The sequence below is a fragment of the Schistocerca serialis genome, chromosome 8, assembly GCF_023864345.2.
Source record: "Schistocerca serialis cubense isolate TAMUIC-IGC-003099 chromosome 8, iqSchSeri2.2, whole genome shotgun sequence".
Taxonomy (NCBI): domain Eukaryota; kingdom Metazoa; phylum Arthropoda; class Insecta; order Orthoptera; family Acrididae; genus Schistocerca; species Schistocerca serialis.
Genome location: NC_064645.1, coordinates 576,712,491 through 576,725,536, shown reverse-complemented (window position 1 = coordinate 576,725,536; position 13,046 = coordinate 576,712,491). Strand labels below are relative to the sequence as shown.

General features: G+C 35.8%; 1 protein-coding gene across 6 annotated transcripts in view; it reads left to right on the top strand.

The window, feature by feature from the left end:
• Positions 1–11,526, top strand: part of LOC126416070 (far upstream element-binding protein 1) — a 76,895-nt gene extending 65,369 nt beyond the window's left edge. For all 6 annotated transcript variants that reach the window (XM_050083552.1, XM_050083550.1, XM_050083549.1 and 3 more), the window contains 3 exons: positions 3,211–3,373; positions 9,967–10,082; positions 10,447–11,526. In XM_050083552.1, coding sequence (XP_049939509.1) covers positions 3,211–3,373; positions 9,967–10,070 — 267 coding nt within the window. In that variant the 3' untranslated portion in view covers positions 10,071–10,082; positions 10,447–11,526. The remainder of the gene's footprint in view (positions 1–3,210; positions 3,374–9,966; positions 10,083–10,446) is intronic.
• The last annotated feature ends 1,520 nt before the right edge of the window (positions 11,527–13,046 follow it).

Sequence of the window (13,046 nt, the reverse complement as noted above, 5' to 3'; positions counted from 1 at the left end):
AATTTCAGGACATGTTCAGATTTGCTTGGACATATGCAGGATTTGACGGTCTACACACGGAAAAATTTGAAAACGTTAGAAACATATGTTGTGGCAGAGCACAGTGAAAACTGTGTGACTGTGAAACTGTTGCATTCATTTGTTGCAGTTTATGTGACAAACACTTATGTTTTCATCACTTTTTTGGGAGTGATTATCACATCCACAAGAAAACCTAAATTGGGCAAGGTAGAAGAACCTTTTTACCCATTCGCCAAGTGTAAAAGTTAGGTGGGTCGACAACATATTCCAGTCATGTGACGCACATGCCGTCACCAGTGTCCTATAGAATATATCAGACTTGTTTTCCTGTGGAGGAATCGTAAGACCTTGCGATTAAATGTTTTCGGTTCCCATTGGAGAGGCACGTCCTTTCATCTACTAATCGCACGGTTTTGCGGTGCGGTCGCAAAACACAGACACTAAACTTATTTCAGTGAACAGACACATCAATGAACGAACGGACAGATCATAACTTTTCGAAAATAAAAAATTAAACTTTTCACCCGAGGGAAGACTTGAACCAAGGACCTCTAGTTCGGCAGCTGCTCATGCTAACCACGGGGCCACGGCGCTCCTGATATCGCATTATCCATGATGATGGATATGTTGCGCATGGACTACTCTGTTTGTATATTTTACTTATTTTTTTGATAGTTCCACACAACTACTTCCTGTTTTCTCGATTGATCTGTGTTCAGTTTTTCAAGGCCTATCCACTGTGCCAACTTATAACTAAATCTGAGGGGGGTGCGATGGGGAGGTTTCCTTGTGAGCAGCAGATTGTGCATTTAATCAGATGTATTATCCAAAAGTTCTAACCAGCATGGTGACTTGTCTGGAAATGAGGAATTAACAGGGAAATAAAATTTACATAAAAAGGCAGGGAAATACCAACAATAAGATAAACTTACTTCCAACACAAAGAAATGTGTGAAGTCATTCTCTTGCAGACTACTGTGAGGTCTTACAATGGAAACAATTTGTTCGGAATTTGCATAAGGAAATACAAATGTGCAGGGAGCATAACATTTCAAAATTTGTCACATAACTGAATCTTTCAAGCTGAGTTGCTCATTTTTATTTTTTTAAAATATGCGAATACTGTAGTTACGCTGTTTCAAAATCTGCTGAAATGTAAAGGAATTTGTTTCTATTTGTAACAACTGCTAATATTGGGAATAGTTTATCAGACAGGGGGGGGGGGGGGGGTAATTAAATGAAGTAAAAATACTGTTTTTCTTTGCTGCAACAGTTGATTCTCATCGATAACCTGAAATTCTTCTGATCTACAGACTTTCATGTGTGATATGTATAATAATAAAGTTTACAGATGAACCATTTTAAATAATACTCTATATTATCACATTGTTAGGTTTGATCACGAACATATTCCATCTCAGAATCTGACTGAAGACTGGCCTGCTGGCTACAAAAATCTGCCGGTGTTCGTTGTAAACACTACAGTGGGTTAATTGTTACAAATGCTTTTAATTTTAATGCAAAGTTTTACATTCAGTTGACAGTTTGGGTGGCAAAATACTTCTAATTTGCAGGTACATGTTTTTAAATACAAAGGTCACTGTAATTTTTATGTATTGGTAGTGAAATGAGTTGTTCAGTTCAAGAATTCAATTACTTCTTTCTTTACTTCTGCAAAACGAGTTAATAGAGAATTTGTACCATATATTGAGAGATGAAATTAAAAATAGAATTTTGTGATGTGGGCAGAACTTACTTATTTGGCGTGATTATCAGAAAATTAGATTTGTTTATATTTTCTCCTGCTATCATTATGAATGAACATATTAACTTGTTTCTGTAACTGTGAACACATGAAAGCTTGAACATTAGTAGAAATACATTTTGGTTAATATTAAATTGAAGTATGATGGTAGTAAAGTTTGATGAATTATGTTGCATCACTCATTGTTTGTGATTGTTTTTGGGACTTATGAAAGAGCAAGATACTCTTATTCTACCAATGTCAGCAGTACAATTCAAAACACAGGGCATTATTACATAGTTATTATTTTCACAATATTACCCAAAGGCATTTAATCAGTCAGGTAGTTTGAAGTAATACTTCGCTAACGTTCTTCTGCTTGTAATGTGTGTAGGTATTGAAGTTTGGTGCCATGCTCCATTGACATCAGGTTGAAGCGTGTTCACTTGAGGATTTCTTACACATCTACTGGAGCAAGGTGGTGCATTGCTTAACACACTGGACTCTCATTCGGGAGGACCTCTGTTCAAACCAGTGTCTGGCCATCCTGATTAATGTTTTCCATGATTTCCCTAAATTGTTTCAGGCAAATGCTGGGATGGTACCTTTGAAGGGGTATGGCCAATTTCCTTCCCTAGTTCGAGCTTATGCTCCATCTCTAATGACCTCGTTGTCAACGGGACGTTAAACACTGATCTCCTCCTCCTCCTCCTCCTCCTCTTACATGCCTGGTTGTCTCACAGATGACTGTGTTGATGGAATTTCTAGTTAAAATTTAACTATAGGAATTGTTGCAAAAACCTTAAGATTAGTAGTATTTCTATACCAATTGAAAATTAGTTTTGTGTAAATCTTGATTTTGGTGCCAGTTAAACAGTAACAATACGGGACATTGCAAACCAAAAAAGTTGGCCCCTAGAAAACCTGCTCTTTTCTACAGCAAAAATTGTATGAATCTCAACCTCTAAATTGTGAAATTTTTTTGATCAAACAGTTGCCACCAGGCTAATCCTTTTCTGTGAAGCATTCTGAAGAAAATATAAAAAAAAAAAAAAACTAATAATGCATAATTGTGTTGGCTTACATTTCATTCTCCGTTCGTGATTTTTTAAAACACACACACACACACACACACACACACACACACACACACAAAACCTAAAGATGCAATTTTGCCACTATGAGAAGAATTAAGTTCACAATTTGCATGTTTTGCGTGCATTTAAATACAATTCCATTAAGCCTGATGTAATTAATACTTCATTTCAAAAACTGCAGTGAGAAATGAACTAAAGCTGTTAATAGCTTTTACATTTTTTAAACCTTACCGTCTAAGAGCCTTTGTTGAACACCCTTTGGAAATGACCATATTTTGAACTGTCACAATATTTTAATGTAGGATAAGTGTGTTTGGATGTGCTAATTGTTTTCTGTATTCACTTTAGGTTGGGCAAGCTGGTCCTGGAGGACCACAGCCTGGTCAACCTCAGCCACAGGCTCCACAGCAACCTGGTGCAGCACCACAGCCGACCCAGCCTGCCCAACCACAGCCACCATACGGCCAGCCGTATGCGTATCAGGCTGCTGGATACTACGGAGGAGCGCCAGGTAGGTGTCCTTGTATACCTCCCTCCACTCAGTATTCAGATAACGATAAGAGTCTGCCCTTATAGACAGATAACTTACAGACTTCATGATGTCAGTCAGCCTCCACAATTCATAAGATCAGGATATTTGTCCTATAGAATCTCATAAAATTATTGGTCTTTACGGTGTAATAAGTACGAATTACATAGTAAAACTTCAGGTAAACTATTAAATCGATTGTATGAAAAGGTCAGTAGTTTTCCCTCTGGTAGAGAAGCTGAACATAAATACTTATAACTTATGAAATATTACATTAAAAATCTGCTCAAAACTGTGAGAGCCCCCCTTTGTTTGATTTTTGCCGTTTATATCTGTAGATTAGCTTGATTGGGCCTTTGGTGGTGTACTTGTTACACTAATGTATACTGTGTGAAAGCTTATTAAAATATGGAGGATGTCTCATTTCTTGACTGAAAAAGCGTGATGTTGCTCATGAGTCTTAGCTCCTTCCTTTTAAATCATCAGTTTCAGGTCTTCAAAAAATGCTGATTTTGCTTATTGTCAGGTGGTTTCGATCTCCTCAGTAGTCAAACGAAGTGGTACTTAAGTACCTCTATAATCAAGCTTTACTATATACTTTCTCCACACATGTAGAAAACTTGCAATGACTGTCCCATGCTGAAAGTATCAGGAAGAAACAAGGCTATATTCCTGTCCATTGTGTATCATTTCCAGGGGCAGATGTGGATTCTGACCACAATCTATTGGTTATGAACTGTAGATTAAAACTGAAGAAACGGCAAAAAGGTGAGCATAAGGGAACAGTTAACAGGAATGAGGGAAAGAAATACAGTAGAAGAAGAATGTGTAGCTCTGAGGGATGAAGTAGTGAAGGCAGCAGAGGGTCAAGTAGATAGAAGACGAGGGGTAGTAGAAATCCTTGGGTAACAAGAAGTAATATTGAATTTAATTGATGCAAGGAGAAAATATAAAAATGCAGTAAAAGGAGGAGGCAAAAAGGAATACAAACGTCTCAAAAATGAGATCGACAGGAAGTGTAAAATGTATAAGCAGGGATGGCTAAAGGACAAATGTATGGATGTAGAGGCTTATCTCACTAGGGGTAAGATAGATACTGCCTACAGGAAAATTAAAGAGACCTTTGGAGAAAAAAGAACCATGCATGAATATCAAGAGCTCAGATGGGAACCCAGTTCTAAGCAAAGAAGGGAAAGCAGAAAGGTGGAAGGAGTATATAGAGGGTCTATACAAGGGCGATATTCTTGAGGACAATATTATGGAAATGGAAGAGGATGTAGGTGAAGATGAAATGGGAGATAAGATACTGCGTGAAGAGTTTGACAGAGCACTGAAAGACCTGAGTCAAAACAAGGCCCCGGGAGTAGACAACATTCCATTAGAACTACTGACAGCCTTGGGGGAGCCAGTCCTGACAAAACTCTACCATCTGGTGAGCAAGATGTATGAGACAGGCGAAATACCCTCAGACTTCAAGAAGAGTATAATAATTCAAATCCCAAAGGAAGCGGGTGTTGACAGCTGTGAAAATTACCTAAATATCAGTTTAATAAGTCACAGCTGCAAAATACTAACGCGAATTCTTTACAGACGAATGGAAAAACTGGTAGAAGCCGACCTCGGGGAAGATCAGATGGGATTCCGTAGAAATGTTAGAACACGTGAGGCAATACTGACCCTACGATTTCTTAGAAACTATATTAAGGAAAGGCAAACCTACATTTCTAGCATTTGTAGACTTAGACAGCTTTTGACAATGTTGACTGGAATACTCTCTTTCAAATTCTGAGGGTGGCAGGGGTTAAATACAGGGAGCGAAAGGCTATTTACAATTTGTACAGAAAGCAGATGGCAGTTATAAATCGAGGGGCATGAAAGGGAAGCAGCGGTTGGGAAGGGAGTGAGACAGGGTTGTAGCCTATCCCTGATGTTATGCAATCTGTGTATTGAACAAGTAGTAACGGAAACAAAAGAAAAATTCGGAGTAGGTATTAAAATCCATGGAGAAGAAATAAAAACTTTGAGGTTCGCCGATGACATTGTAATTCTGTCAGACACAGCAAAGGACTTGGAAGAGCAGTTGAACGGAATGGACAGTGTCTTGAAATGAGGGTATAAGATGAACATCAACGAAAGCAAAATGAGGATAATGGAATGTAGTAGATTTAAGTCGGGTGATGCTGAGGGAATTAGATTAGGAAATGAGACACTTAAAGTAGTAAAAGAGTTTTGCTATTTGGGGAACAAAATAACTGATGATGGTTGAAGTAGAGAGGATATAAAATGTAGACTGGCAATGGCAAGGAAATCGTTTCTGAAGAAGAGAAATTTGTTAACATGGAGTATAGATTTAGGTGTCAGGAAGTCGTTTCTGGAAGTATTTGTATGGAGTGTGGCAATGTATGGAAGTGAAACATGGACGATAAATAGTTTGGACAAGAAGAGAATAGAAGCTTTCGAAATGTGGTGCTACAGAAGAATGTTGAAGATTAGATGGGTAGAGCACATAGCTAATGAGGAGGTATTGAATAGAATTGGGGAAAGAAGAGTTTGTGGCACAACTTGACAAGAAGAAAGGACCGGTTGGTAGGACGTGTTCTGACTCATCAAGGGATCACAAATTTAGCATTGGAGGGCAGTGCGGAGTGTAAAAATCGTAGAGGGAGACCAAGAGATGAATACACTAAGCAGATTCAGTAGGAAGTAGGTTGCAATAAGTACTGGGAGATAAAGAAGCTTGCACAGGATAGAGTAGCATGGAGAGCTGCATCAAACCTGTCTCAGGACTGAAGACGATGAATGGTACCAAATTTATTGGAGGGCATTACAATTTGCTCACATTAAAGTGTTTTTCCCCCCACAGAAGGTGACATTGTGTACAAAAGCTGGGTAACATTTGGCTGACAGTATTACATGCACTCTCATCACCACACAAGAAAATACATTTGCATTAGCTTTTTGTTTTGACTGTAGATTAAATGCACTTGGGGTTTTGAAATTCCTGTGCTTACTTTCACAACCCGTGCAGGTATGATCGTGTGTTCACAAAGTGAGTTGAAGACAAAGAAATGCTGGATTTGTTTGCTTGTGCATAGATGTATATACAATTTTTACTGTGTTGTTGAAGTAGTGTGATTGTGCGATAGGAGTGTAGTCATAAATATGCCGGCAGATTTGTTAAATGTGTCGTTAGGTTAAGTGGTAATACTATTGTTGTTGCAGTAGTAACTGAACTTTATTCATTCTGAACTTTATTCATTCTGAACTTTATTCATTCTGAACTTTATTCATTCTGAACTTTATTCATTCTGAACTTTATTCATTCTGAACTTTATTCATTCTGAACTTTATTCATTCTGAACTTTATTCATTCTGAACTTTATTCATTCTGAACTTTATTCATTCTGAACTTTATTCATTCTGAACTTTATTCATTCTGAACTTTATTCATTCTGAACTTTATTCATTCTGAACTTTATTCATTCTGAACTTTATTCATTCTGAACTTTATTCATTCTGAACTTTATTCATTCTGAACTTTATTCATTCTGAACTTTATTCATTCTGAACTTTATTCATTCTGAACTTTATTCATTCTGAACTTTATTCATTCTGAACTTTATTCATTCTGAACTTTATTCATTCTGAACTTTATTCATTCTGAACTTTATTCATTCTGAACTTTATTCATTCTGAACTTTATTCATTCTGAACTTTATTCATTCTGAACTTTATTCATTCTGAACTTTATTCATTCTGAACTTTATTCATTCTGAACTTTATTCATTCTGAACTTTATTCATTCTGAACTTTATTCATTCTGAACTTTATTCATTCTGAACTTTATTCATTCTGAACTTTATTCATTCTGAACTTTATTCATTCTGAACTTTATTCATTCTGAACTTTATTCATTCTGAACTTTATTCATTCTGAACTTTATTCATTCTGAACTTTATTCATTCTGAACTTTATTCATTCTGAACTTTATTCATTCTGAACTTTATTCATTCTGAACTTTATTCATTCTGAACTTTATTCATTCTGAACTTTATTCATTCTGAACTTTATTCATTCTGAACTTTATTCATTCTGAACTTTATTCATTCTGAACTTTATTCATTCTGAACTTTATTCATTCTGAACTTTATTCATTCTGAACTTTATTCATTCTGAACTTTATTCATTCTGAACTTTATTCATTCTGAACTTTATTCATTCTGAACTTTATTCATTCTGAACTTTATTCATTCTGAACTTTATTCATTCTGAACTTTATTCATTCTGAACTTTATTCATTCTGAACTTTATTCATTCTGAACTTTATTCATTCTGAACTTTATTCGTTCTGAACTTTATTCATTCTGAACTTTATTCATTCTGAACTTTATTCGTTCTGAACTTTATTCGTTCTGAACTTTATTCATTCTGAACTTTATTCATTCTGAACTTTATTCATTCTGAACTTTATTCATTCTGAACTTTATTCATTCTGAACTTTATTCATTCTGAACTTTATTCATTCTGAACTTTATTCATTCTGAACTTTATTCATTCTGTGTTACAGATTTTGCCATTCCCTAGGTTTTACTTTTTCATTTTATTTGTTGGTATTATTTCCATTTTTCCCTGCAGTCCACTTATCTTAAAGAAGTTTGTAGCGGTTGCTGCAGTTTTACATTGTCTTAGTCATCACATGGTGTGTGGTAAAGTGTTTTCTCCATTAAACTTGCAGATTCTGTATGGGATGCATTCTTAGGGTATTGTAATTATGGAGTAACTGTGGTAACAGTTTATGTAGCTGTTACCATTCTTTTTATCGGCCCATTCAAATTTCTCATGTTAACAATGTTACTAACATAATTACAAAATTTTCCGCCCTCTCCATGTAATGAAACAGCATTCACAGGTGGGGGAGGGAATGTGTAATTAACAAAATGTTTCTTGAGCCCTGTTCTGAATTGGTAGAAGCATTTGGTCCGTGTAGATCTTGTCGCCTTTAACACTGGCACCCTGACAGTTATATTGTGTATAATGTTGCCAGTTTGTGAAGGAAGTGTTATTGGGCTGACTGAATGAATGAATGGAAACTTGGCATCCATAAACAAGAGCTATGATAGAACCTTTTGTAGGTATTAATGTGAACTACGTATAAACTGTTGCTGAAAATATAGGGACTTGGTTGGGTTTATTGGGATATTATTTAATTTACATATTGAAAGGAGACAATTGTTGAGTGGTATACGGTGTTCTTTTTCAGTATATAGTGATACAGTGAGTCATCAGTCTTACCAAAACATTACATACTTATGGTTCAAAGAGGCTTATTAATGTATAAAGAACTTTAAAGAGGTACATTAAGTTTCCCTACAAATCACCAGTATTTAAAAAGTGAAAGATGATCCCCATTAGAATTGTAACTGCTATACCCTCTCTCATATTTGTATTGGTTTTAGTGGCTCTTTAATCAGTTGCTTCTAAGATATTTGAAATCATGTTTTGAGATACTGGTAAAATAGTAGGAGAAGTGCATATCCAGCATTAGTTAACAAATTATAATTTCTAAAACATGCTGTTGGTTAATAAAGAATACACCCATAAATTCCAATCTCTTGTTCTTTCTAATGTTATTCCTATTGTAATGCAACGGCGTGTGTACCACACTCGCATCCACTAGTGTGGGTTTGTCCATCTTATGGCAATAGTGTGGCCTTGTGTAAACACTTCTGACCCAGAAATTGCATTGCTGCAAACAGTGTTGGGCAACAGTGGCTGGTAATGGCGCCGTACATGGGGCTGCAATGCTGCCAAACATTGTCGTGATATACTGTCTGTAAATTATTATTATTATTATTATTATTATTATTATTATTATTATTATTATTATTATTATTATTATTATTATTTGGGAGGGATCATAAGTCTTCTGCATAGTTTGATGTGTGTCAGAGTAGCATTTGAAATCTACATCCTCAATTATTTGCTGCATATATTCCAACCTCTTCTTTCTCTGAAGTCATTTCCTCATGTCCTTGCATCCTGTCCCTTCTAATTGCCAGTGTTTTTCACGTATTCCTTTCCTCTCCAATTCTGTGCAGAACTCATTCCTTACCTTACCAGTCCACTGTTGGTAACACAAAATTTCTGTGGCTTGTGTGAATGTACCTTCAGATTAAATATTGATTACTAGACACAGGGAAAAAGGATGCAGCATATATCCAGGTTTTGGGCTAAGCCCTTCATCAGATGTGAAAAACTCAAATATTCACAAAGCGAAACCTGCAACTGCCCACTTGTTTTATCTGAATGCTAAGGCTTGAGTCAGGCTGTAGTGCAAGGAAGTGGTAGTGGCCATGTATGTGAAATTTGTGCTTTTATGAATTTGTGTGTATGGGTACACACATACCTAATTCCTGAATCTTATAAAGGCTTTCAAAATCCATGTGGATCAAGATTGAACCTAAGGAAATTTCACATTTGCAATTTTACGTTAAATTTTCCCTCCATTCATCTACACTATTAAAATTATTTGTGTTGAAGATATTCCTGTGATATTTACTTAAGATATTTTGCAGTTGCACCACAACCTGCTCAGCAACCTGGTCCAGGACAACCTCCATATACTTACCCTAACTACGGAGGTTATGGTGCACAGCCTGGTGCACCTGAGAGCCAGTAATGGATTGGGACTGTAAGTAAATGTTTGCATTTCATGTCTTTTGATGTGTGTTCCATTTTTTGTTTGGCTTTAATCATAAGGAATTCATGTGTTAGTACAGATATATTGCCATATGTAGTCATGGCAGCAGATACTTATCAGTTCTTAATTCTTGCCCAGTGGCAATATTGATAAATAATGTTCATAATTGTCTGCCAGTAAATTTTGGTGTAATCACTGAAGTTGGAAGTAATTTCTTTGGTGTCAAACATTGTCACCAAAGGATAGTGTCTAGTGGAAGAGTTGTTAAGTAAGCATAATCGAATTTTCTTTCCAGGTACCTGAACTTCTTGTGAATATTGGATATATATGTTGTGTGTTTTACGTTTCCTTTCAGATTATTCTTCGATGTGGTTCATAGAAAAATAATCCGAGAAAATTGGCAAAAACTTTGGATTCGTGAATTTTTTAAGTGTTTGGTATTGTGCAAGGGTTTCTGAGTTTCCATTTCGCCTTGTGTCCTGTTTCTCAGATGGCAAGATCAGTTTGATGGCTATCGAATTTTAAGTCCGGTTCCCTATATTTTAGCATAAGCATTGATGTAACTGTGAAAAATTATGCCATTTTGTCTGATAGTTCTCAGCATTTTATGTTTGTGCATAGTGTAAGATTGAAATTATTCCCTAGCTCCTGCGACATGTTTGAGTTGATTATAATTTTTGTACTGAAAGTGTGTTGATTTTGACATTTGTTACTCAGATACCCATTGATAGAGTACCTTACTTATCACACTTGCTTAATGTGTATTTGCTTTTGTGTGATTCGTTGAGGAGGCATTTGTGGGAGGGGGGGACTTTCTGCTTTTATTTTGGGGTATGCCAAGATCTTCAAGAGGCACTTCAGCAGTCTCCTGCGGATGAAAGGTGACCATGGCACAGAATCTGGAGAGCCCTCCTGCACTGTATGGCTGTTCACATATGTGGCTGTCAAGAGAATCTTTAGCCACAGTATTCCATTTTAGTGACCTATCTTCAATGACAAATGGATCGAATAATATTGTCAACAGATAGTTAGAAGGTAAAATAGATAATAGTGTAGTATAAGCACACATGTGCCAGCTTCTTCATTTAACATTTCATAAATTATTTCTTACGAAGTATCACTTTCTGTTGAATTTATATGTAAGTGCACTTTGGTTTATACTACCAGTATAAGCCTGCATATTGTCAATATTTTTATTGTTTGAGTAAATCTTGTTCCAAAGCTGATAAACTGCTAAAGATGTGCTGTTTGTAGATGGGAATTCGACAAGAAGCTGGTACGTACTAGCAATGAATTGTAACTCTTAACAGACATCTTCTGAAGTGATGTTCATCCTTAAAAAATTGTTGACATTACTCTTTCCAATTTCTGTTTAGTGTAACTTGTTAACATTTTATATAAAAGAGAAAATTAAACATTTGTCACTTGATGAGTATATGTGCATGTGATGTTTTCTTTGACTTACTTTTTCCTGTCATGATGCAAATGTTTACAAGTACAAAATGTGTAAATGAAAGTGTAGAAAATAAGAATGTTTCTGTATTCAAAAAAGGGTTGAATTGAATGTGTGTTTTAATCCTTCCATCATGTGCAGAAAGCTGTTGGTGGTATAGATCCCATCCATCTGTATTTGTCCTGATATTGATGTATTTAAAGAAATGCAGCTTTTAACAAGATGATTATCACTGTATTTAGAGAAAAAATACATGTAGAACTACAAAATATCCAGTCACATAAGGAGCTTCATACGTAAAAAAAAAAAAAAATAATAAATAAAATTGACCAATTTTCGTGGTTTGCTGAGAGTCTGTCGTTATAGAGCAGAATGTCTTCACTAAAGTGATCCAGATGTACCTCTGGTAGTTCTTTTTACCTGATTCTTGTTTGCTTGACATATATAAAATGTTGGGATTTCAGAAATTATACAATCTCCGGTGATCTCCAGGTATTTAATCAAAGAACATAGTATAAAACTGCTTCAGTCTCTGAGAAAGGATACCCAGTGACCAGTGATGTATACTACGAGTGGAGGTAAAGATACACAAATCTGTAAAAGGTTGGTATTAAGGCGGCTCTTTATAAGTGATGGTTTGTACCATACAACGAAATCGTCGTTAAATATAAAGAATCATATATACAGAGATTTTGTGGAAATGAATGTCTGCAACATGTAATTTCTAACAAGAGGAGAAAATTGTGATGTGCTATAAAATTTGAAAATTGTGTAACAGTGTTTGCAGGCATGATGCACCATGAATTTTTTGGTTTTATTGCAGTGTTGTCTCAAATGTGCATGTACATTTTTAAGCACTTCACTCAAGCAGCTATCAGCCAATAAGATGGTTTTACTCTCATGTATCATTAAGATTTTAATACAAGGATTTGATCAGAGTTTTTCGTGCATTGGGTGTGGTAATGCAGGAGTAGAGGACAGTTTAGAAAGGATTTTCAGAAAATATTTTTGTACGTCATGTTGACTGTTGATTTTTGAACATGTCGCATTACTCGGGTATAGGTTTGGATAGGTTTTTACTGAAGGGTGATGAGTGACTCAATGAACATTCTTTTTCCTGCTGTGAGAGGGTGGATTGGTGCAGCTTACTTCCAGAATCTTCTATAATGTTCATGTGCAGGTTGATATTGGATTTTTATTTAGCTGAGGGTTTGGTGCAGGAAGTACAGCTCCATTTTTTTGATTAAAGTCTAGCTTGAAATAAGTTTATACTTTCTTATTACAATTCTGTCACAGTTATGATTTATTAAACTGGTGAATAGTTTCAAACTACCAGGTTCATTTTCGAGCTAAACCTGGCTCAAAAATGAACTTGTTAGTTAGAAACTAGTCGCAGCTGTGACGGAATTACGATAAAGAATTTGCTATTGAATTGTTGGTCTTGCCCTACTTCATGTTGGAAATACAGATCTTCATACTTGTAAGTAGACTAGAGCTTTCTC